General features: G+C 43.5%; 2 protein-coding genes across 3 annotated transcripts; both read right to left on the bottom strand.

Annotated features, from left to right (window-relative positions):
* Window positions 1-5,785: 5,785 nt before the first annotated feature.
* On the bottom strand, window positions 5,786-9,135 carry LOC146559061 (zinc finger MYM-type protein 1-like). Its single transcript, XM_085245052.1, has 3 exons — window positions 9,107-9,135; window positions 8,802-8,855; window positions 5,786-8,373 (listed from the first exon to the last, which is right to left on the bottom strand). Exons 1-3 carry the CDS (start codon window positions 9,131-9,133, stop codon window positions 6,070-6,072), a joined length of 2,385 nt encoding a protein of 794 aa, XP_085101178.1. The 5' UTR covers window positions 9,134-9,135; the 3' UTR covers window positions 5,786-6,069.
* Window positions 9,136-12,966: 3,831 nt separating this feature from the next.
* LOC146559062 (carotenoid-cleaving dioxygenase, mitochondrial-like) lies at window positions 12,967-25,563 on the bottom strand. 2 transcript variants are annotated; one of them, XM_085244695.1, is made up of 15 exons: window positions 25,414-25,563; window positions 24,991-25,101; window positions 21,586-21,754; window positions 20,217-20,338; window positions 19,928-20,126; window positions 19,629-19,840; window positions 19,438-19,550; window positions 19,210-19,312; window positions 19,006-19,134; window positions 18,637-18,797; window positions 17,819-17,986; window positions 17,557-17,694; window positions 15,306-15,488; window positions 14,689-14,799; window positions 12,967-14,524 (listed from the first exon to the last, which is right to left on the bottom strand). In XM_085244695.1, exons 4-15 carry the CDS (start codon window positions 20,251-20,253, stop codon window positions 14,408-14,410), a joined length of 1,671 nt encoding a protein of 556 aa, XP_085100821.1. In that variant the 5' UTR covers window positions 20,254-20,338; window positions 21,586-21,754; window positions 24,991-25,101; window positions 25,414-25,563; the 3' UTR covers window positions 12,967-14,407. The 2 variants fall into 2 exon arrangements, with proteins under 2 accessions (XP_085100821.1, XP_085100822.1); XM_085244696.1 differs by lacking the exons at window positions 17,557-17,694; window positions 21,586-21,754; window positions 24,991-25,101; window positions 25,414-25,563 and having other exon boundaries at window positions 20,217-21,157.
* Window positions 25,564-25,858: the final 295 nt, after the last annotated feature.

Consider the following 25,858-nt stretch of genomic DNA (forward strand, 5'->3'; position numbering starts at 1 on the left):
AAGTGTTATGTAAGACTCAGTCCATTCACTGTCTGAACAGAGTTTCATCATGTTACTTTTGCACTATTATGTTCCGGCACATGCTGTTATTATATGGGTTGATTAAGGTACATATTAGGCTGACATCTGGGGCCAGCAGATGTCAACTGGCCCGTGGCTGCACACAACTTACACATGGCCTACATACCGCAAAGAATGACAGCCCTTTGGTGGCCCAGACCAGGTTTGCCAGAGGTAATCCACACGTGGGCCATGTGTGGGCCACCTCTGGCAAACCGTCATTCTTTGCGGTATGTGGGCTGTGTAAGTACATTGTGTGGGCCAGATCCGGACCATACCAATTTTGCTATGTGGGAATTGAGACTGGATAGATCTTCGTGTCTTTCTCTGGGAAGCGTTGTATTCAGCCGAAAGTTGTTCCATCATTATTCCACTGGAATAATTTTTCAACGTTTTTTTTTTATTAGCAAACAATACAACAGTACAGCGCTTATTTTGACATTTCAACAAAGAGTCATGTACTATGGAACTCCAAAGTGTTCAAAATTAAATAAATAAATAGGTCAAGATGAAATAAATAACTATGTGAATAAATAAGACACAGATATGTAATGTGAGAATGATATTGTGAAATCATGGAACACATTTTGAAAAAAATGCTCATTATTGTGAAATATATTACATTCTGCTATATAAATTTACTTATTATTGTGAAATATTATTTCATGGTCATTATTTTTCACAATAACAGAGATTTTTCCTGAGGCATTTTATTTATTTCCAGCCATTTTTATTCCAAATGTCCTTTTTTCAAAGTCAGTCTTTATTTCAAAATCCCGTTTTTCCCAATGGCCTATTTATTTCATAATGCGACTTTTCAGCAGAATGACTTTGTCTGTCAATCAACGTAAGTGGGCTGGACCTTTGCACCTATTGGCTTATCGTTTACCATCGACTAGTTTTCCTGGATACCTGCTCCGCGGACAGCTAATACAGCTAGCAACTGTGGAATGCCAGGACTGCCATAATGAATTAATTAAATACACCATTAAATAATTAATTAAATGTGGCAATAATTAATTAAAATTGGAATTAATTAATTAAATAAATAGTTATGACACATGCAATTAATTAATTATTGACACATTTAATTAATTATTGACACATTTAATTAATTATTTAATGCTATATTTATTTATTTCATTTTGGCAGTCCTGGCGCCTGGCTCTCATCATGAAATAATTTTATCTGTCAGCCTCACCCATCAAACTCAGGGGGCGGGGTTAACGCTGATCGAGTCAAAACCATTGCTTTGGCCTGGTGGCCATTGTTTCTAGCACACAACAACCGGCATGTGGAAGCTAACAGAACTGAGCTTTGAAAAACCCTGTTTGTGTGTTACCAAATACCGTTTTAATTTTTTTTTAGCCGAGAATGTAGTGGTTTAATCTTCATGTGTCTGGTCGGTTTGTCAAGATACAGCCTCTTTGCAAAAGTGTTTCGATGATTTCGTAGATGTCTGCCCAGTCCGTCATGTAGTAACTGCTGGCTTTAACTGTACAAAGGCTGTTCGACACTATGAAACACATACAGACTTCATGATGTTCGGCTAATATTTTTATTGTGAATATTAATCATGAGGGTAAACGGCCCTGTACACCACGGAGCGAGATCAGCATGTCCACGATATCCACGATATCCTCAGCTCCATGAGTTAACACAAAGTTTCCCAGCTGACTATCTAACTTCCAACTATTCCAGAGACGTGAAAATATACAGCATAAAGAAAAGTGTAAGAGACTCAGCAGCAGATTAGAATAACAGTTATAGATTTAATAAATCACCAAATGAATCCAAGAAACGAGCAAACCTGTTCCGACACTTTGAGTTTGTATTCCCTCAGCTGCAGACTCGCTGCTGTTTAAATGTTTGAAAAGGAAGATTAGATATAAAAAACATCAAACATAGACTCAGTCTGCCTTCACATTTGATATGAGGCCAGCACGTATAGTGGCTGTGTCCTGTTTTAAGATCATACATGTAAAATTGTTGTCTGACCTCCGTCGATCCAGCCTCTCAGAGTCCGTGGTTACCATGGTTACTGCATAAGCAGCTATAATGTTAACAGCTGGCACTGAGGAAACCTCCCGGCAGCATGGGTGTTTATGTTTTTCATTGCAAAAGAACCGTCTGAATGGTTAACTGAAGTTAACTTGGATAAATTATAGTTAAGGAGTATCACAGATAACGCCTACGTGAGCTGTGTGACTGTTCACCACTACACTGAAATCAGCAGGCTATTACTGAAATACACGTGCTATATCATAAACTATGATATAAATCAGAATCAGAATCGTGTTTATTGGCCAAGTATGTGTGCAGACACATACAGAGAATTTGGTTCCGGTAGATGGCGGCTCTCAAGCACAGCAATGTAAATCACACACACACACACACACACACACACACACACACACACACACACACACACACACACACACACGTGTCTATATATGCACATTACACATACATACACAAAGCTGTGTAAACCAACTATAAATAACGAATCTAAACTTATATACATAAAATACAGAAATGAATGAGGTGGAATGAATACTACAGAATGTACATAAGGTGCAGCTGCAGTCTGGCAGTGGGAGCAGTGTGACAGGTCAACTGTTAAGAAGGGAGATGGCGAGGGGAAAGAAACTGTTCCTGTGTCGGGTGGTCCTGGTCTGCAGGCTTCTGTACCGTCTGCCAGAGGGCAGCAGATCAAAAAGTCTGTGTGCAGGGTGTGAGGGGTCTGCGATGATTTTCCCTCCCCGTTTCCTGGTTCTTGAGAGGTACAGATCCTGGATGGAGGGCAGGGGCGTGCCGATGATCCTTTCTGCTGCCCGTACAGTCCGCTGCAGGCTGCTCCTGTCCTGTTTAGTGGCTGCTCCATACCAGACTGTGATGGAGGAGCACAGGACAGACTCAATGACCAGTGTAGAACTGGATCAGCAGCTCCTGTGAGAGACTGTACTTCCCCAGTTGTCTCAGGAAGTACATCCTCTGCTGGGTCTTTTTGAGGATGGAGTTGATGTTGGTCTCCCACTTCAGGTCCTGGGAGATGGTTGTACCCAGGAACTTGAAGGTCTTCACAGTTGACACAGGGCTGTCTGATATGGTGAGGGGGAGCAGAGTTGAGGGATGTCTCCTGAAGTCCACTGTCATCTCTACAGTCTTAAGAGTGTTCAGCTCCAGATTGTGCTGACTGCACCAGAGTACCAGCCGCTCAACTTCCTGCCGGTATGCAGACTCATCACCATCCTGAATGAGGCCGATGACGGTGGGGTCATCTGCAAACTTTAGGAGTTTGACAGCCGAGTTCTTGGAGGTGCAGTCGTTAGTGTAGAGGGAGAACAGTAGTGGTGAGAGGACACATCCTTGAGGGGCACCAATACTGAGGGACCGGGTTTCAGAGGTGATCTCCCCCAGCCTCACTTGTTGCTTTCTGTCTGTCAGGAAGCTGGTGATCCACTGACAGGTAGCTGGTGACACGCTGAGCTGGGAGAGTTTGGAGGAAAGAAGTTCAGGCACAATGGTGTTAAAAGCCGAACTAAAGTCCACAAACAGGACCCTGGCATAAGTTCCCGGGCGGTCAAGGTGTTGCAGGATGTAATGCAGCCCCATGTTCACTGCATCATCCACCGACCTGTTTGCCCGGTAGGCAAACTGCAGAGGGTCCAGCTGGTGGCCTGTAATGTCTTTCAGATGGGCTAACACCAGTCGTTCGAAGGATTTCATGACCACAGACGTCAAGGCGACAGGTCTGTAGTCATTCAGTCCTGTGATGGTGGGTTTCTTGGGAACAGGGATGATGGTGGAGCGTTTGAAACAGGAGGGAACTTCACACAGCTCCAGGGATCTGTTGAAGATGCGAGTAAAGATGGGAGCCAGCTGTTCAGCACAGGTTTTGAGGCAGGAGGGTGAGACGCCATCTGGTCCGGGGGCTTTCCTGGGCTTCTGTTTCTGTAATAGTCGGCTCACAGTCTGGATTGGAGAGGGTGGTGGTGGTCATTGAGTCTGGATTGGGGAGGGTGGGGGTGGTCGTTGAGTCTGGATTGGGGAGGGTGGTGGTGGTCGTTAGGTCTGGATTGGGGAGGGGGAGGGTGAAGGGGGGAGAGGTGGAAGGTGTGTTGGGGGTCAATGTCTGAAGCAATGTCCCTGGGGAGGGGAGGGTGGGGCGTGGGAGTCTGTCCGTCTCAAACCTGCAGTAGAAAGTGTTTAACTCGTTGGCCAGGTCTTTGTTTGCTTCAATAGTGGGTGGGGGGCGTCTGTAGCTAGTGATTTCCTGCAGGCCCCTCCACACAGATGCAGGGTCGTTGGCTGAGAGCCGTTCTTCCAGCTTCTGGGAGTAGATGCTTTTAGCTGCTTTGATCTCCTGTGTGTTCCTGGCTTGCTTGTACAGGGCCCTGTCACCACTTCTGTAGGCGTCCTCCTTGGCCTTACGAAGATGTTGGAGTTTAGGAGTGAACCATGGTTTATTGTTGTTGTATGTGCAAAAGGTCTTTGTTGGCACACACACGTCTTCACAGAAACTGATGTGTGATGTCACAGCGTCCGTGAGCTCATCCAGGTTCTCAGATGCAGCTTCAAAAACAGTCCAATCAGTGGAGTCAAAACAGTCCTGCAGTTCCTGCTTTGCTGCGTTAGTCCACTTCTTCACAGTTTTGACTACAGGCTTGGCACGTTTGAGTTTTTGCCTATAAACTGGAATAAGATGGACCATGCAGTGATCAGAATGTCCCAAAGCTGCCCGGGGCACAGAGCGATAGGCATCTTTTAGAGTTGTGTAGCAGTGATCCAGTATGATGTTGTTTCAGTGAAGCAGAGGGCAGCAGAGCGTGCAAAGTCCTTGTTAGTCCAGTTTAAGAGCAGTAATTCGTCGACTTTGTTTGGAAGAGAGCGGAGATTCGCGAGGTGAATGGAGGGGAGTGCCGTGCGGAATCCTCGTCGACGTAGTTTCACCAGCGCACCAGCGCGACTCCCCCGTCTATGTCTTCTCCAGGAGCCACAGAGAGCTGCTGCGCCTCCAACTAAAATCTCCAAAAAACTTTCCGGGTTTGTGAAAAATGGATAAGAACTATAGTGAGACGACTGCCTGATGTTTAGCAGTTGATCTCTGGAGAAAGTGATGTGGTCTGAGTGACCAAAAGCGCAGAAAATAAACAGAAACAAGAAAACAAGAAAAGTGCGAGAGAGCGCAGTACCGAGGCTGCCATCCGCGGTGCCATCTTGGATAGGGAGGTCCTATTAACATGTTTAGCTTTAAAGGACACCTTTAGTCTCCTTCATGAGCAGTATTAGTTTTCTTCTAACATCCAGAAGTCTGCACGATGTGTTTCATAGTTTGTAACAAGCCTTTGACAGGTAAACATAACATGACCGAAAAAGCAAAAAAAAAAAAAAAAAGAGAGAGAGAGAGAGAGAGTGTTGACATAAGAAGAGAAAATGCTCTCAATTATGGAGACAGGCAAATGGTTCATTTATGTTTGATGTGTGTTTATTCCTCCCTAAATATCGTCGCTGAAGTTTGCCATGCACGTCAGATTTTCCTGCGCATTTTTATACCTCCGCCAACAGAGAGAGAAAAAAATCACATTCTAACAGACAGCTGGTGCTTAGAATACAGTTGAATAACTATTAAAAAACAGATGATATTTAGATGATAGTTCAGTCTAACACATGTGCCAGTGAACCATTAAACGTCTGTGAAACTATGCAGTCAGGGGTGTCACTAGGTTTTAAGGACAGGGGGGGCTTAGCCCCCAAGAGATGCACACGACATGAACGAACGTAGTGAATGAGCACAAAATTTCACAAACAGAAAACAAAGACTGAGAAATTGTTTTCCTACTTTTTTGGACAGATTAAACATCCTAGGCCACCAATAGATCTATTGTTTTATTTCAGTCTGCTTTATAATACAGTACAACAAAAAAACAGAGGAAATGTGTTTGCTGCATCAATAACAAGAAAAAAACTGAAAATAAAAAAGTACATTTTTCTGGCTGCAATCACCAGTTACTTGGTGGGTGGAAGCATCAAAGAATGACGTCTGTTTTTAAGAGTGGCAAATCGGTCAATCACTCTGTTGTGACTCAGATGCTGAAGCGTGTCTTTTTCAATAGACATGACTGCAAGACTGTGAAGTCTTTTCTGACCCATTGTTTGACGCAGCCAGGAGTGCAGCCGACGCAGTGCACTAAAGGACCGTTCGCACGAGCAGCTGCTGACAGGCACTGTTAGGGCAACTTGGATGGTTGCCTTCAGAGAGGGAAACATGTCTGAATCAAGGAGGTTGTACACAGACAACATATTTTTGGGTGGACATCCAGCCTCTGTTTTCCGGGTAAGAAAGTTTCTGGCCACCAGAACCTCCTCTTTTTTCAGGTCAAGTCTGTAGTGCTTTGCAAGTTCATTCAAGTGTGGTTCACTCAAGAAGTTCTCAGATTTAGGACTGCATGCCTGGACGCCTTTTAGCAGCCCTGCATCTACACTGCAAAATCTTTGATCAAGCTCGCCAACCATCCGATCCACACAAGGGAAAAGTAACTCTCTTTTCAATGTGTCTGAGTTGTTCAATTCAGTGCGTGAACCCACAGTTGCCTCCAGGACAAAATCCTCCATTTTCCTCTGTTTGTGCCTTGTCTTGGCACCTGGTTCAGGGATACTGTGAGTGTTACACAGGGCCTTGGTTTTCTCATACAGCTCTGTAGCAAATGCATCTGAGTGTTTGCCCTTAAGTGTGTCACACACAGCTTGTTTGCAGATAAAAGCTTCTGCCAGGTCTAAAGTCTCTTTCTGCAGGAATTTGTGGAGTCCTTCGGTTACAGACAGAATCGACTGAAACATCAGTAGTGCATAGACTGCTGAGAACTTGTAGAGCTTTGCTCTGAGACCAACAGCTATGGGGGATCCAATTGCAGATAGGCACTCCAAAATGGCAGGCAATGTCTCAAGAACTGCACTGATTGATCGCAACTGACATGCCCAGCGAGTGTTTGAAAGTTGCACAAGCTCAGTTTTTGTCAATCCAAGCTTTGCCTGAGTCTCCATGAACTTATGATGATTGACTAGGGAGGTGCTGAAGAAAGAATACACACACTCCAACAAGCTGAAAAGCTCCACAGCCTCTGGGACAGCCTTGCAAGTATTGCACAAAACCAGGTTGAGTTGATGAGCATAACAATGCACATAGATAGCCTCAGGATGGAGCCTTCTAAAATGTGCTTGTACACCTCCAGTGGAGCCACTCATAACGGCTGCACCATCATATGTTTGTGCTACACACTTAAGCTCTGCAAGACCATAGTTTTGGATCTGCTGCTGAATCTCATTTGCAATGGACTGGGCATCAAATGATTTTATCTCTGCAAGTGCAAGGAAACGCTCCTTCACTGCCCCCTCTGACACGTACCTGACACAAACAGCTAACTGCTCTGCCTTTTTATCCCTTGCCTCATCCACCATGATGGAATAGACTTTAGACTTTGTCATTTCAGATACAATGACACTAGTAACTTCCTGGGCACAACAGTCAATCATGTCATTCTGGGATGTTGGTGAGATATACTGTGCATTTGATGGGGGATTATGTTTTTGAAGAAAAGCATCAAACTCCTTCAAAAGCTCCATGCACGCAAGAAAATTCCCTCTGTTTGGGCTGTCTTCACCTTCATCATGACCACGAAAAGGGAGTCCCTGTCTCCCTAACATAGAGGTGACTGCAACAATTCGTCTGAGATACTCTCTTCTTTCGACTATCTCACTCACATTTGCAGTTGCTATCATCTGTGCAACGTTTCCCTGTTTGCTAGTTCCCTGGTAGCTTTTCCATGTAACAACACTGTCCTTATGTGTTTGTGCCATCTCATGCTTGCCAAAGATGACTAAAGCTTTCTTCCAGTTCTTGCAACCGTTACTGACCAAACTATCATGTTTGATGTTTTTGCCAAACACTCTACATGGGAAGCAGAAAGCTGCATTCTGGTTGACTGAATATTCTAACCAGTTGTGCTTTTCAAACCAGCTGTGGTTAAATGCTCGCTTCTGTGTACCAAAAGTATCATGTGGATAGCTCTTCAGCTTCACCTGTCTGGGCCCTGTGTCTTTGTCACCTAAATCAAACCCTGTAGTAGAATGAGTTGCTGCAGCTGCTTCATCATTTTCCCTCTCTTGGCCTGTTTGCTCTCCTCTCTCTGTAATAACTTGATCTTCCTCTGCCTCTCGATCCATTTGCTGCAGCTCCTCTGTCTCTCCTTGCTCTCTCTGACTTGAACTTGCCTGTTGACCTTTTTCTCCCTCAGCCACTCCTTCTGCCTCACCCTTCAAGATACATTAAAACATACTGAATTGTAATGTAAATTGCTAATATCATGACTTCTGCTCCCGCTCCACAGTAATTTGTTGCTCCCAAATATTTTGAAGTTACAAACATTATATTTTGAGCACGCATGTGACTAAAATGGTTGCAATTTAAAGCCCTGAAAAATATTACTAAATTACTTGAATTGAAGTAATATTAAAATAGAACCCTCAAAAATATGTGAGTCAGGCTAATTTGACTTATATACATATCTCTCTCTTTGCTCTCTCCACTTTCTAACCTTGACTCTCCTAAATAAAAGCTCAAGTTAAACAGGTCTTATATGTTGTACCGTGACTGAAATGTTTCATATTTCATATCCATATTGAGTCCCATAAAATTCTAATCAGACTGTCTCCATCACAAATGACTCCATCCTTTGACTCACCTCTCCAGCAGACGTCTCTCCCCTCTGCCTCTCTGTGCTCCTCTGCCCTGACTCCTACAGGTTAATGGGGATGGAGTGATTATTATTATTTCCACTGATGATAACTATACCTGAATGAGCTCAGCTGGATTTTTCAGAGCTAAAACGAGTGACAGAAATTAACATTATGCTAACAATTTAACTTAGTGCGCTAGCCAGGTTTTTATTTACAAAATGGGGAGCACCTGGTTCATTATTTACATGGGACTCTCTGCTGTTAGCTGGAGCTAACTAATTGTTACTACCAGCCAGTGATGAAGACTTACTTTCTTGAAAAACTTGCGTATATCCATGATTTCTTGCCGTTTGCCACATGCACGCTAGTGTGTCCGCAGGTGTATACGAGCGGAGTGTAAAGTAGCAGTGAAAACGAGGACTGGATTTTCAGTCATGTGGATGTCCCCTGTGAACAACTGGAAGGGATTGGATAACGAAGCACTGACGCTACCTTAACAATGTAAAGCGAAAGGGACCAACCGAGTTATGATCATATTTGTGTGAATAGCGACAGGTTTATATTATTTCTTTAAACTCATATTCCTGCATCTTTATATTGAATTTGTCTGCAAGTTCTGTAAAAAAAAAATCGAATAAGTTAAAAAAAACCAAAAAAAAAAACCAAATTATTTAGGGGGGCTTAAGAATATTTTAGGGTGGCTTCAGCACCCCTAAAATAGGCCTAACGATGCCACTGTATGCAGTTATGAAACGTAACTTTAACCTCAGCCAAACCGATTTGCTCAGTTGTAAATAAAACAGCGAAGTAAACGTGACCCGACAGACAGAACCTGAGTGAATGAAGTCCAGCGTTTAACCACTGAGAGCTAAAACTCAGCTGAGGTTTCAAAGCTGTGTGCTGGTGATTGGACATCAGCCGCCGATGAAGCTGTTCGCCTATAAAGTGCTCTGTAAGGAAACAAGCTCCAGCAGCTCTGCGCTCGGGGAAAACACTATATTTACTTATCTTGTGCAGAAAAATGCGCTGACATTGCTTTATATTGAGCACCAGCTGCCCAGTTAAACTGTGACTATCACCAGGTAACGTGGGCGTGTTTCTTGAATTAGCAGCAGGTGTTAAACAGCTGACAGATGAGGAGGAGGATGCATGCAGGTAAACTGAGGGTCTGTTGAGCTGATCGCTGGTTTCGTGAGAAAAATGTCAGCTCGTTCTTTATGTTACAGAAGCACAGAGACACAAGACCAGGCGGAAAGAGACGATCGTTCGGTGAAAATGAGAATCTGCGAATGCAACATGTGGAACACGGAGAGTGGAATATGTAAACAAACCGGTTAACGTAACCCCCTCGGTGCACTCTGCATGCTAACTGTTAGCAGAGCTAGTGAAATCTCTGAAAACATCTGAGCACTTTTGCAAGCATGTTCTATGTTGACAACCTGACCAGACATACGGCGCGACATTCGCGGCTAAAACACTGTTAAAAGTGTAGCTGGTGACAGAAAAACGGGGTATTTTAAAACTACACCACCACCATTGCTGCCTGTGATTTGATCTGCATTCTGGGATACCTGGCTGCCCCAAGTCTACACAAGCAATCGATTATCTAGGATCGACCTGTTTTGACTTACTTTGCACAGCAACCAATCAAATGTTAGAGAAGCTGCATGGGCAGCGTTAACCCCGCCCCCTGAGTTTGATGGGTGAGGCTGACAGATAAAATTATTTCAAGATGAGAGCCAGGCGCCAGGACTGCCAAAATGAAATAAATAAATATATCCATCCATCCATCCATCCATTCGCTTATCCTTTTCAGGGTCGCGGGGGGCGCTGGAGCCTATCCCAGCTGTCATAGGGCGAGAGGCAGGGTCCACCCTGGACAGGTCGCCAGTCTGTCGCAGGGCCAACACACAGGGACAGACAATCATTCGCACTCACGTTCACTCGCACATTCACACCTAGTGACAATTTGGATTATCCAATTAACCTATCCCCACAAGCTGCATGTCTTTGGACGGTGGGAGGAAGTCGGAGTACCCGGAGGGAACCCACGCAGACACGGGGAGAACATGCAAACTCCACACAGAAAGACCCCGGCCTGATGGTGGAATTGAACTCTGGACCTTCTTGCTGTGCGGCAACAGTGCTAACCACCGTGCCACCGTGCTGCCATTTAATGATTTAATATATCATTAAATAATTAATTAAATGTGTCAATAATTAATTAAATGTGTCAATAATTAATTAATTACATGTGTCATAACTATTTATTTAATTAATTAATTCCAATTTTAATTAATTATTGACACATTTAATTAATTATTTAATGGTGTATTTAATTAATTCATTATGGCAGTCCTGGCGCTCCATAATTTTATAGAATTCTTTGCTATGATGAAAAACAGTATTGAAAAAAATCTGTAACTAAACTGATTAAAAAGCTCATTTTTGGCAGACAGACTAACCAAGCAGTAATAACATCGTTACTTACCCTAAACAGCGTTTCGTGGAGTGGAGCTAGCTGTGATAGCGTTAGCATTTGCTAACGTTAACACTGTGCGGTTGTGATGAGAACTTGGACCAGGGACCACTTCATCTCCAGTACACTGCTGCAATACTCAGACTGAGGTGAAGACGTTCAATCTAAGCGGTTAGCAAGTTCTCTGAGTAACTCAGAAACGGACTTGTTTCCTGCAGCCATGCCCTTCACAAGAATTGATACACCTGTAACGTTATTCGCGCCCAGTGTTTTGCATTTGTCGGTGCCTTAAGTTTATTTTGAGCTGCATACTGCCGCCAGCTGCATAGGAGACGCATTGCACCATTAAACCTAAATCGACAATTCATGTGCTATTACTTATGTCTGAGTAAAGGAGCAACCAATCACACAACTGGCTCCGCCCTGTCTCTCTTGATTGACAGACAAAGTCATTCTGCTGAAAAGTCGCATTATGAAATAAATAGACCATCGGGAAAAACGGGATTTTGAAATAAAGACTGACTTTGAAAAAAGGACATTTTGGAATATAAACGGCTGGAAATAAATAAAATGCCTCAGGAAAAATCTCTGTTATTGTGAAAAATAATGACCATGAAATAATATTTCACAATAATAAGTAAATTTATATAGCAGACTGGCTGGTGCCAGTCCGTGCACAGCTCTGTAGGTCAAGACCAGGATCTTAAAATCGACTCTAAATTTAACAGGAAGCCAGTGTAACTGAGATAATAACGGTGTCACATGTGAGTACTTGGAGGATTTTGTCAAAAGCCTAGCTGCTCGTTTTGCACAACCTGCAGACGATCCAGAGAACCTTTGCTTAGACACATAAACAGCGAATTACAATAATCCAAGCGTGACTAAATAAATGCATGTATGTATGTACCGGCTCACTCCTGGTGGCCGATTGGCGGGGCCGGGCGCCTGTGGCCCGGCTGGGCTCCTTCCGGGGGGTGGGATGCCCTTAGGCCTCTGGGCCTGAAGCTCGGTCCTCTCTGGCACAGCTGGCTGCCGGCAGAGCCCGCGGGCACGCCACTGCAATCCCCTCTGCACAAAGGGAATTGTCAGGAAAGAGATGGCTGTTTGGAGACACACCCCTTTTATTAATATTTTTGAAAAACAAGTTATGGGTACATATTTGCACATGTAGTACATAACAGTAACCTATAGCACACCAGAAAAATAGATTCGGACTACCTTTTAGGCTCAGGTGCAGTGACACAGCTTTAACAAGAAGAAAAGTCAGTCATTCACCACCATCTTTCTCTTCTTCCTGCACACTAAAACCACCAAAGTCCTCTTCTCCAGTGTCGGAACGAACAGGCCCAGGATGGCTTCGTCATCCACTCTCAGCTTCTCTCCTTCGTTGTCACTTTCAAAACCAAAGAAATCCTCGTTGTCAGTGTCAGAGTCGAACACCCTAAGAAGGGCCGTGGCAGTGTCCTCTCCATCATGCAGCAGTCCAGCCCTTCAAAATCCGTTGGTGATCGTGGATGTTTTCACACTTTTCCACGCTGTCAGAATCCACCGGTGGAGTTGGGCATAACTAGCTTTTTGCAAGTTTATCGCTGCTCATCATCCACGACTCCCGCTGAACGCTGTTAAGGTTCAGAATATTGGAGATGGACACCAGAGGAAAAACCCACAATAACAACACTGGTCCGGTCGGGTTGAGTCAAACGATGATTTAATGATCACACACACGTGGGAGATGGACACTGTATGCAGACAGTCTCAGATCTCATCTCAAAAAACACATCACCATAGTTTTATGAAATCAGGGTATTAGAACGCCCCCTCATGCGTAGTGACAGGTGTAATACAATCAATGTTGACAATTTTATTTAACACAAAGAATAACATTGTCTCCTTCCCGAGGGCAGACGCTGACTGCCCCCGTCTCCTGGAACCGTCTGTACCCTGCTAAGACACAACATGGCAGCTACAAGGACTCTTTCATTTGTTAAGACCATCAGTGTGTATTGCTCTAAATCAAGTATATAATATTAAATGAATATTGCTGGATCAGCTACTTCTACTTAAAACATATTAAAACATGACTAAGCACAAAATCACCAAGAATAACATCTTATAAGTGCTGTGTAAGTGCGTGCGGCCTTCCAAGCTCAAAGCCTTTGCCCTCCATAGATCAGCCAGACTCGCGCTGGCTGTAGCTTTTAACCGTTAATTAACTTGAGCACAACTCTAGAATGAGCAACAAACTGCAATGTGTATGGAATGATCATGGTTACATCTGCAATGAAAAATCATGTTATTATTCTGGTACCTGTAAGAAAAGATCAAACTAAAGTTATCACCATCACTGTAATGCAAAGAATAATGTAAGGTCAAAAACTCCAATTTATGCTTAATGCAAAGCTGGTTATATACTTCTAATGAACTAATAATGCCATATTAAAATATTAAATGATAATGAGAAAAACATCCCCTCCTTATTCTACAACGCGTAGCGCTACTTTGAAGTTTGTTTTTCGCGCTACTTCGTACGGCACTACGTTGCCTGGCGGACGGACATGTGACTAACATACCACTCTTGAACCCCGATCCTTCCGCCAGGCAACGTTGTGCCGTACAACAGCGGAACAAACAAAACAAATCGTCTTACGATATGACAAAAATCATGGACAATCCATAGAAAAGCCGCACCTGACTAAAAGCCGCAGGGTTCAAAGCTTGTGCAAAAAGTAGCGGCTTATAGCCCGACAATTACGGTATTTAAAAGTAGAATGGGAGGCAGAGCCTTCAGTTTTCAGGCCCCTCTTCTGTGGAACCAGCTTACCTTAACAGTATCATAAAATCAGTTTTACTTTTTTATAGCAATGCATGAAATAGCAGATATTAAAAAAAAAACCTCACGACCTTCATTTACAGATAGCTGTGGAAAAACAATAGAAACAAAGGATTTTATTTCAACACAGATTATATCGACACTTAAGGTTTTATTAAGTCTGAAAAAAGGCATGCATGCTTTAACATATCACTATGACATGAAAATAAAGGAATTCTTTAAATGAGGGTCTTTGCTTTTAAGTCAACATGTACACAGTGTAGGTGTGTCCCTGTGAAGTCACATGTACATCCATCAGACGTCTAAGCCGTGGCATTGAATGTCCCGTGGAAGCCATAGGGGATGTTGACAGGTACCACCGCCCTGCCCAGCTCCTCGAATGTCTTGGCATCTAACACCAGAAGGAATGTACTCTTGTCCTGGAGAGAACAGAGACATGGGTAAAGAAATACTTGGTGTACAAGACAGTGTAGAAAACACAACGGCACGATGTCCAAGCTCGTGCTCAGCCATGTTTTACATTTGTATGAGGAAACTGTATCTATAAAGAGTACCCTGTCCAAAATGGCTGAGCCTGACTAACCTCGTCTGGAGTGATGACCACAGACATGATGACACCATCATCCTCCTCTGTAGCATTAGGAGAGGGAACAAAGACCGGCTCAGATGGATACTGACCAGGATGTTCCCACACCTGTGAGGGAACATTTACACACAATATCACATTCATGATGATAAAAGAAAAATCACAGTAACAATGCTATCTCAATACCTGTGGGACAGTCCTCTCTAACTTTGTTTACTGTTTGTTAACTCCATATTACCCACAATTTTTATGGATTGTCTTCAGTCTTATACTAGTTATATACCAGGGGTCCCCTGAGGCCTGGTATATAACTAAGGCCTGTTGTTTTTCAATACAACATTATATAATTTCACAATGACACAAAAAGTTACTACATATACATACAGTAATATACTACACTAGATTTCTATATTACCAAGGCTGACATCAGCATAAAACACTTTAATATAACCCTTTCCCCTTTGGGGTGAGTTGCGCTCTCTGTGAATGAACTAAAATAGAAACAGATATAATTGGTTCTATCTGGAAACTGTTGATTTCAGTTGTGGGGGTTAATTTGTTCCACAGATTGGAAATGCGAGCTCTCTTTTCTTTGCGCCAATAAAACAACGTGCCTTCATGCGTTTTCCGTGGAGATCCATCTTAATCAGCGTGTCCCCTACAAGGTGTCTAAAGCCACAGCCATAGAAGTAGCGGTAGGGATGGGTGTTGAATTTGTGATAGTTGATCTGAGGAAACTCCAGACCTCCGTATTCATGGAGATCCTCCCCATGCAGGTCCTCATGAGTACAGAACACCTGCACAGGTTTAAAAAAACAAAAAAAGCAACACAGGTAATCACTGAGATTCAGGTAGTGAAAGTGCTATTAAAATGTCAACATGTAGCAAAGTCAAATTAAGCGTTTATATAGAAGTCAGAATGTAAATAAGTTCCAAAGAAAGAAGAAATAGGTTTGTTAAAGCATGTAAATTTTAACTACCATAAGATTGATAAAATCTTAATGTCTGTGTGAAAAAGTAAAATGAAACGGAGAAATTCAACATACCGTATTTTCACGACCATAAGGCGCACTTAAAAGTCTTAGATTTTCTTCAAAAAGTACGGCGCGCCCTATAGCGCAGTGCGCCCTGTGTGTTGTAAGGAGGACGTAGTAGAGAACACCATGAGAACGCTAAAGGGTGAAGTGTGGGCGTTGATCGTATATACCGGACAATCGCACATACCTGTCTAAAAGACCGGGTATGTGCATTATGTGGAACATCGTTGTTTTAACAACCCTGAAAATGGCAAAGAGACACGCTTATGAAGCACAGTTTAAACTGAAGGCCATCAGCTATGCGGAGGAACATGGAAATCGAGCAGCGGCGAGAGAATTTAAGATTAACGAATCGATGGTTCGCAAATGGAGGAAGCTAGAAAACAAGCTCCGGCAGGTCAAGAAAACGCAGCTGAGTTTCCGCGGACATAAGGCGAGGTGGCCCGAGTTGGAGGAAAGACTCGAGCGGTGGATCATCGAGCAAAGAACGAGCGGGAGAAGCGTTTCGACGGTCACCATTCGGCTAAAAGCAGTTTCACTAGCTGAAGAGATGAACATTGAACATTTCCAAGGAGGTCCGTCTTGGTGCTTTCGTTTTGTGAAACGGTGCCATTTTTCCATCCGGACCAGGACTACGGTAGCGCAGCAACTTCCAGCGGATTATAAGGAAAAGCTGGCCATCTTCCGCTCCTACTGCAGCAAACACATCGGCGACAAAAACATCCAGCCCAGCCACATCACTAACATGGACGAGGTCCCGCTCACTTTTGACATCCCGGTGAGTCACACTGTGGAGAAGAAGGGGACCAGCATGGTAGCGATACGCACAACGGGGTATGAAAAGTCGTCTTTTACTGTTGTGCTTGGCTGCCATGCTAATGGACAGAAACTGCCGCCTATGGTGATTTTTAAGCGAAAGACTTTGCCTAAAGAGAAGTTTCCAGCAGAAATCATCATTAAGGCAAATGAAAAGGGCTGGATGGATGAGGAAATGATGAAAGAGTGGCTGAGGGAGGTGTATGTAAGGAGACCAGGTGGTTTTTTCCACGCATCACCATCGCTCTTAATCTGTGACTCTATGCGTGTCCATCTCACAGCCGATGTGAAAAAACTAGTGAAACAAATGAACTGTGAGCTTGCTGTCATTCAGGAGGCCTGACAAAGGAACTCCAACCGCTGGACATCGGTGTGAACCGCCCGTTCAAAGTAAGGCTGCGAGCGGCCTGGGAGCGATGGATGACCGATGGAGACCAGTTTCACCAAGAGTGGAAGGCAGCGCCGGGCGAGTTACGCCACAATTTGCCAATGGATTGTAGATGCTTGGGCTAACATGTCTGCTGGCACTGTTGTTCGAGCTTTCGCAAAAGCTGGCATCATTTCCGAGGAGCCGCATGGCACGGAAAGTGACTCTGACAGTGAAGAAAGTGAACTTGGCATGTTTGATGGAGATTTAGCGCAGCTGTTCAATTCAGACACAGAGGATGAGGACTTCGATGGGTTTGATTGATGATAAAAATGTGAGTACCAAACTTTGTTTTGCTCCTGCTTTATTTTTAAATACGCACACTTGTATGCTTGTGTGTTGTTGATGATGACGATTACCGGTAATAGAAATGTGAGTAAGGTACCGAACTCAGGTTTGCTCCCGCTTTATTTTTAAATACGCATACGGTACTTGTATGCGCCCTATAATCCAGTGCGCCTTATGTGTGTGTTAAATACAGTAATGGCACACATAACTGAGACTGCGCCTTTTAGTACAGTGCGTCTTATGGTCGTGAAAATACGGTATGCATTCTGTAAAGTGCTGATGGCTGTACATTAATACCTTGTTCTTGGCAATTCTTACAGAAGTAGCTATGCTGTTTGGCCGGGTAATCAAGTTCTGGTTGTAGGGTGTGTCGCGGTCAACATTGAGAGGCAGCACAAATCGCCGGGGGAAGGCTCTACTCAAGGTGTTGTACACCTGACGAGGAAGATCTTGTTAACTTCAACAAACCATCTTTTCTTCAGATAAACCAAAAGCAGCCGAAGGATTTTCCATAAACTGCACAGGAAAGTCAGTAATGAGCTTTACTTAACTGACTTACCTCATCAAGAGCTTCTCCAGACTTGCGCATGTTCTGGATGTTGTAGTTTGTGATTGCCTGGCCATCATCTGATGCACACAAATCTATGATCAAGAATCCATCCTCCTCAAATGCATTGATCTGATGGAAGGTTGATAGTGGCTTTGCAAGATACTTGATGGAGCTTACCTGAAACACAAAAACAACAATGGAAATGCACTGTGGCACTAGTTCAGTTCTGCGTTCTAGCTCAAGTCAAATAATTGTACTTAATATTTTATTAATGTGACTTAAATATTATTTCACATTTCTGCAAATGCAAATGCAAATGCAAAAAAAAAAATTATTAACTAAACTGAACATTTATTTGTTTCTTCTGAAATCTTTGTAACATAAATCATCACTCTACCTATTGATACAGAGCATCAGGTGTCAGACGGAAACTTGCTTTTAGCCCCTTCCTCTTTATTTTTCAGTTATGCTAACATAATCCGTATTCAGATTACTATTATTTGTCATGATTATTTGCTGATTTGACAAAAATGTTTTTATTGCACTTTTATTGTTGCTTTTATCTTGCATTTGCAACAAAACACTGCTTTCATATCTTCACATTTGTACCCTAACCCTATCTTTGCATTCAAATATTCACCTAAATTCAGTATCTCTCTTAGAAGAAAAATAAAATGCATTCATTAAAAATAGATGACCAAAACTTAACTCAAAATTCAATCAAGTCACAGGAACAATACTTATGAGACTTGGAAGAATACTTTTTATTGTGAATTAAGTTTACCTTACTTAATCACTTAGTTCATTTTTGCATGTTAGAGTCCTACCTTCCCAGAGTGTTTGTGGATCAGATGGAAGATTGTGTTGAGTTTGGGGTCCCAGAATATGCTATCACTGATACTTTTTCCTCTTAGCTTGCCTGTCACAATCTTCAGCAGGTCCAGCTTGATGGGCTGTTCAATGAACACCACGTAGTTCTCAGACATTGCTATAACAAAATGAGAAGAAGTTTCTATTTATGATTCTTTGCAGCGGGACTCAGCTCCAGTAAGACTATAGGACTATAAGAAAACCAATGATTTAAATCATTTTCATTCCATGCATCAACTCAGAGTACCACTCCATTGTGATACCTGTGCTTTTTTATTCCCAAATTCAAGATGTGCATGCTTCACTGCATGAGACTTTTTGCTCACCAAAGCTGTGATAGTATGAAGGTTTGGTCTTGTCCACTGAAGGAATCGAGCACAGCACTGTGGCTCCCTCCAGGGTTTCATCTTCTGTTTTCTTGGTTGGTGGCACTTGGATAATGTTGTAGTATGATCCTGTCATGCCAGATACTGTTAGATCTTTGATCCGTAACCTGTAGTGTGGAAATGGATCTGATGTTTCTTAAATACCTTTCGAGGTGTAGGAATTTCCCATGTTGTATGTCGTACCATCAGGCTCAGTATGAGGGTGTGCTGTGGCTCCATTCACAGCAATGAATTTGCTCCAGTCCACCTAATAGAAACAAATGCAATGGCACAAAAGGTTTGCAGTTTTTATTGCTTCTATACCTACTTTTACCGTTTGATACATGTGCCACTAAAACTTCAGCTGCACGTATATCATTACACTCATGGTACCTTTTCAGTCTCCAGTGTGTCAGGGTCCACCTTGTGCATGATGTTGGTTTCTGTACTGACATAATAGTCACCTTTGTAGGTCACAAAACTCACATTGGCATTGTCTGTGGGCTCTAGAGGGAAAGAAAGCTTTGAATTACTTATTCTATAGCAAGTGCATCAACAGGCTGCTTTGTCTTCAAGATACTCACTGTGTGATTCAAATCTTGACAGGAAGCGCTGGAAGACATTTTTACAGGGGTCCGGCATGGTTACAGTCCCAAACTCAGATATAGCAATGCGATTGTGCTCCTTGTTGGTCTGGTAGCTGTCGCTGGATAGGAAGCGGCTTTTGTAAGTCACTTGCCCATTTGATATTTTGAACTGGTGCATGAGAGCCATGCCATCAAACCAGTGGTTAAATCTGGAGAGAAATAGATGCAATGCAGAGGGGAGTGAGCTTCATGATGTCTGAAGCGAATGGATAAACACACAAAGACGCAGCACTCACTTGTGGTTTCCGATCTCAAACTTTCCGGGCCCATTTCTCAGGAAGTTTCCTTTGATCCATTCTGGGATTGTACCAACGATCTGGGTGCTGATGGGCCTGGGGGTGTCCTCCACTGAGCTCACAATCTTCTCGATAGAAGGCAGACCGCGTACATTTGTGTAATGATTGATGTTCTTCACAGACTTAGATTTTTTGAGTGCTGTTGGAAAAAAACATAATCAGAAAGGACATTGTTATAATTTAAGTAAAATAATGTTAGTGTGTGCAGCTAGTAGCATTTAATGTTTACCTGAAGTATTCTTTTTCTGATGTTTGACAGTATCCATGGCTGTGGTTAAGCCTTCTGTAGCTTAGTCTCTCTTCTGAGATGCTGCTGGTTCGTACGCTGACTCCTGATTTTATACTGTCCTTCTGACACGTACCATAGAAACAGCAAAAAAGGATGCAGTCAGACATTTCATGCTTGTTTAACTCTGTGCAAAACAGAAGCAAATGGCAATCAAAAATGTAAGCAGTAACAGATGATCACTTTATCTGACTGGAAAAAACAGCAAATAACCGTGTCCAGTCTTTCAAATCATTCCTTTGACTCTTTTAGTTAAGCTTAATATGCATGGTTATATATAGCATGGTGAAACCAGATGAACTTGGCTTAGAGGGATGATTTTCTTTTGTTTTTGTATTTTTGCAGATGTACAGCAATCTTTTAAAAAAATATTTCAAATGGGAATATTCTATTTCTGAAATAATTAAAGCATTATAAAATGTTTTCTTGCTCTTTTACATTTGAGTTATCTGAATTAAAAAATAAAATGAGTTCCTGTTGTGTACTTGTCACATATCATATTTCACCAATATGCTCAAAAGAATGACCCATGAACAGGATGACTCTGCATTTTCTGGTGTCAGTAAGGACACTGTGAGTGCCACTGATGGAAGTTCATTTGGGTCCTCACAAAGCTAGCATCTCAAATTAAATTGAAAAAGAAAATCTCTTGTTTCTCTTAACCTTACATTTGTTTAAATTAGCTTTAGGTATGAAATTTGAAAGTTATGAATTAAAGATATTGCATATCATTTTTAATAAGATACATTTCTTGTATCTTGTGATTTCATGTGACTTTCTCAACATCATTTTCTCTTCATCATATACATTCATTTTCTTTAAGAAGTACAACATTGTACATCCAGGCTTTATCCTTTTTAGGTGGGCCACAGAAGTAAGCCCACCGGGGGAGTGTTTTGTGACTTATCTTGGGTGCAGGTGGTACAGGCTTTCACATATTCTCGGGCATTCTGGGCTAAAGACGGCCACCAGAAAGAGCTTTCCAGAAAGGAGACAGTGCGTTGGATTCCAGGGTGACATGAAAATCTTGCTGTGTCTTGTTGGAGCACCTGGGCTCGTACCGACGAATGGACGTAGAGCCGCCCTGGGGGGTCCTGTCCCCGGATCAGGTTCGGTACGCTGGGCCTGCCGCACCATCGACTCAATCTCCCAAGGGAGGCCTCCTATGACACAGCCAGGAGGCAAGATCGACGCCTCCTCCCGATCCCCCTCAGAGGATGGAAACTGACGTGATAAAGCATCTGCTTTGACATTTCGGGACCCGGACCTGTAAGTAATGGAGAATTTGAAACGGGTGAAGAAAAGCACCCACCTGGCCTGACATGCGTTGAGGTGTTTTGCTGCCTGAAGGTAGGCGAGGTTCTTGTGGTCGGTCCACACAATGAAAGGCTGTGCCGTCCCCTCCAGCCAGTGCCGCCACTCCTCCAGTGCCAGTTTGATGGCGAGTAGCTCCCTGTCGCCAACATCGTAGTTTCACTCTGCTGGTGAAAGACAACAAGAGAAGTAAGCACATGGATGGAGTTTACCTTCAGTCTTCTGAGAGAGGACGGATCCCACGCCTGTATCTGAGGCATCCACCTCCATGATGAAGGGTTGGTTGATATCCAGCAGGGAGAGGATGGGGGCGGAGGCAAAACGTTGTTTCAGATGATCGAATGCCTCAGTGGCTACCTGCCCCCACTGGAACAGAACCTTAGGGGAAGTGAGGTAAGTAAGAGTTGAGACAATTTTGCTGAAGTCACAAATGAAGCGACGATAGAAATTTGCAAACCCCAAAAAACATTGAAGCTGCTTGTGGTTTGGGGGTGTGGTCCACTCCAAATCCGCTTTGACCTTTCCAGGAACCGGTCTCAAGTTCCCCTGCTCAGTTATGAAACCAAGGAAGGAAACGGTGTTTACATGAAACTCACACTTCTCTGCTTTGACAAAAAGGCGGTTTTCCAACAATCTTTGTAATACCAGTTTGACATGTCTTTTATGTTCTGCCACTGACCTGGAGAAGATGAGTATATTGTCTAGGTAGACGAAAACAAAGTGGTTGATGAAGTCTCTGAGGATGTCATTCACGAGAGCTTGGAAGACTGCTGGGGCATTTGTTAATCCATAGGCATGACGAGATATTCAAAATGTCCCAGGTGGGTGTTGAATGCCGTCTTCCACTCGTCCCCCTCCCTAATGCGAACCAAATGATTAGCACTCCGGTGGTCAAGTTTACTGAATATCTTCATCCCGTGGAGTAGCTCAAACACTGAGGTCAGCAGGGGCAGCGGGTATTTATTCTTGACAGTGATTGCATTCAAGCCCTGATAGTCAATGCATGGCCAGAGGGACTTATCTTGTCAATAAAGAAAAATCCTGCTGCCAAGGGAGTAGATGGCCGAATGATTCCCACAGCCAGTGAGTCGGTAATGTACTCCTCCATGGCTTCTCTTTCTGGCTGCGATAGGCTATAGAGTTGGCTGGTAGGCAGTGGGGCTCCTGGTAACAAATCAATGGCACAATCATAAGGCCGGTGTGGGGGAAGAGAACGAGTGCGATTCTTACTAAACACCTCCGCTAGTTCATGGTACACTGAAGGAACTGCTGTTAGATCCGGAGGAATCTGTGGGGGTGACGCAGGGGAGCCGACGGATGGAATGGCGGATTTTAAGCACGTCATGTGGCATCCTTCCCCCCATCTAGACACACAGCCAGCCTGCCAATCAATTAGTGGATTATGTTGCAACAGCCAAGGATAGCCAAGAACTATAGACAAGATAAGCGGCGTCAGCGGGGCTTTGAAAACAAACAAACTGATTAATTCAGAGTGATTTCCAGACAAACACAGAGTGACAGGTTCAGTAACGTGGGTGACATCAGGCAAACGCTGTCCATTCAGAGATGAGGCTCGAAGAGCATGAGGCAGAGGTTCAATAGTTAAGCCCAGTTTTTTTAGCAAGTGATGCATCAATAAAACTCTGTTCTGCACCTGAGTCTCTCAAAGCCTTGAGTGAGTGAGTGGTGGTGTGAACAGTGAGCCTAGCTTGCAACAAAAGATGAGGAGGGGAATGTGCAATGTTTATTTCGCCCACCAGTACCCCCCCCCCCCTTTTTTTACTGGCGTGCATGCCCTTTTGCCTATGTGGCGCAAACGGCGATGAAATGTCCGTGACGGCCACAGTATAAACACTCACCGGCCATGAAATGGCACTGCCTCTCCGCTGGCGTAAGCCGGGCGTGTCCGATTTGCATCGGCTCCGCCTCGCTGGGACTCACATCCATCGAGGCCGGCTGTTGTGGTGAAGCAGCACTTCCAGCAACAATCCCAACACTGAGCGGAGCATGCTGGGAAACTGAGTGTCACGTCCCGCGGTGCACTCGCAGACGCTCGTCAACGTGAATGCACAGGGTCATTATTTCAATCTGGCTTTCGTAAAGTTCATTCCACTGAAACAGCCCTTCTTAGAGTTTCTAATGACATTTTGTTACAAAGCGATGCAGGTAAATGTTCTGTTCTCTTAATGTTGGATCTTACGTCGGCCTTTGATACTGTTGACCATTATATTTTACTTAACAGGCTGAAACACTGGGTCGGTGTCTCTGGGACTGCATTGAAATGGTTCTCCTCGTATCTCTCTGAACGATATTCTTCTGTGGCAGTTTCTAAGTATAGATCATCTTCTGCGTCCCTGTCTTTTGGTGTGCCACAAGGCTCTGTGCTAGGGCCATTACTGTTTTTAGTTTATTTACTCCCTCTTCAGCACATTTTGAGCCCTTTTGAGGATATTTGTTACCATTGTTATGCAGACGATATCCAACTCTATATATCTTTTAAACCGGAAGAGGCTTCTAAGCTGCGGCTTTTAAATGTGTGCTTGGAAACCATTAAAGGCTGGATGGCTGAAAACTTCCTCCAACTAAATGAAAGTAAAACCGAAGTCCTCTTATGTGCCCCAGATAGACATATACCCAGTATAATAAATGCTCTTGGTCCTCTTTCAACGTTTGTAAAACCATCTGTCAGGAACTTAGGGATTATCCTTGATCCTGCTCTTACGTTAGATAGTCATGTTAAATCTCTTGTTCGGTCTTGCTTTTATCATTTAAGAAATATTTCTAAATTGAGCTCTATTATATCCTATACCGAACTGGAGATTGTTATTCATGCTTTTATCTCTTCACGACTGGACTATTGCAATTCCCTGTTTACTTGTTTAAATAAAGGTTCTTTGGAGCGTCTGCAGATCGTTCAGAATGCTGCAGCAAGACTTTTGACGAAAGCTTCTAAATTTTCACATATAACACCGTTGCTTATGCAGTTACATTGGCTTCCTGTTGAATTTAGAGTCCAGTTTAAGATTTTGGTTTTAACTTTTAAGGCTCTTCAACAACAAGCACCACCATATATTATTGAACTTTTACAGCCCTATGCCCCTAGTAGGTCTCTGAGGTCGAGTAGTCAGGGCCTACTTGTCATTCAGTATACGAGACTGAAAACTAGGGGTGATAGAGCTTTTGCTACTGTGGCCGCCAGACTGTGGAATTCCCTTCCTCAGGACTTACGATCCGCTGATTCATTGATTACTTTTAAAAAACAGCTAAAAACACATCTTTTTAAAACTGCCTTTTGCTAACTTTGTTTGTATTTTGTCTTTTTAATCTGTTATATCTTGTAAAGCACTTTGTGATCTCTATCTAGAAATGTGCTATATAAATAAAATTTTACTTACTTACTTACTTAAAAAGCTGAGAGATGATGGCAATTCTCTCGTTATGAGCTCATCCTTCAAATCCTCCTAAATATTGTTGAGCAGAACCTTCTTTACTGCCTCTTCACTCCACCTGGTCTCTACAGCGAGAATGCGGAAGTCAATTGAGAAGTCAGCTATAGTGCGTTTACCTTGTTTTAGATTTAGTAGACGCTGTGCAGCAGCAGAGGGCCCGCCGTCCTTTTCAAACATGCCTTTGAATTCAGACAGGAACTCGGGATAGCAGATATTCGGCAGTGTTTTCAATAATTCCTGAGCCCACTGAAGCACGCGGTCTCATAGCAGCGGAACAAAGAAAGCAATCCGGGCATCGTCCCTGGCATATGTTTTGTTCTGCTGCCGAAAAAACAAGGAGACTTGGGCAAGAAAACCGGAACATTACTCTAGCTCACCTGTAAACAGCTCAGGGCTTGGCATCGTCCTCCCCGGGGCTTCTAGCCAGGCAGCGGGAGGGTTGGGGGGTGTAGCAGCAGCCTGGGGACTCGGAGATGGAGAGGGACTTACACACGGAGATTGATTTACGCTCGGAGAGAGTCGGCTTACCAGGGGTGTGCGCTGAGCGAGACCCTATATGAGGGCGGAGAGCTCTTTATTAATGTGGTGGAGCATCTTCTTGTGCTGCTCCAGCAGGGCTTCCTGAGTGAGGAGAGCCCGTTGAACAGGGTCAGAATCCGCTGAGTCCATAGTGGCTGGATCGTTCTGTCACAGATTATTAGGCAGAGGGCTCACTCGCAGGACTCTGAAGTTTAGAGAGAAGGTGAGGGTTTATTTACAATGTGGCACCAAGTGAGGATTTATACATATATACAGTGAGACAGATAACACGGGGCTCCAGGA

This window comes from Mchenga conophoros, linkage group LG14 (assembly GCF_057382185.1).
Source record: "Mchenga conophoros isolate Kocher_MC1m ecotype Shallow Benthic linkage group LG14, M_conophoros_male_GT1.1, whole genome shotgun sequence".
NCBI lineage: Eukaryota > Metazoa > Chordata > Actinopteri > Cichliformes > Cichlidae > Mchenga > Mchenga conophoros.

Coding starts and splice junctions, on each gene's coding strand:
- LOC146559061 (XM_085245052.1), bottom strand. CDS start 9,133: ATGGATATACGCAAGTTTTTCAAGAAA. Junction 8,856..9,106: donor TACGCAAGTTTTTCAAGAAA/GTAAGTCTTCAT, acceptor ATTAACCTGTAG/GAGTCAGGGCAGAGGAGCAC. Junction 8,374..8,801: donor GAGAGACGTCTGCTGGAGAG/GTGAGTCAAAGG, acceptor TGTATCTTGAAG/GGTGAGGCAGAAGGAGTGGC.
- LOC146559062 (XM_085244695.1), bottom strand. CDS start 20,253: ATGGATACTGTCAAACATCAGAAAAAGAATACTTCAG. Junction 19,551..19,628: donor GTCAAGATTTGAATCACACA/GTGAGTATCTTG, acceptor CTTTCCCTCTAG/AGCCCACAGACAATGCCAAT. Junction 15,489..17,556: donor TAAGAATTGCCAAGAACAAG/GTATTAATGTAC, acceptor AAACCTGTGCAG/GTGTTCTGTACTCATGAGGA.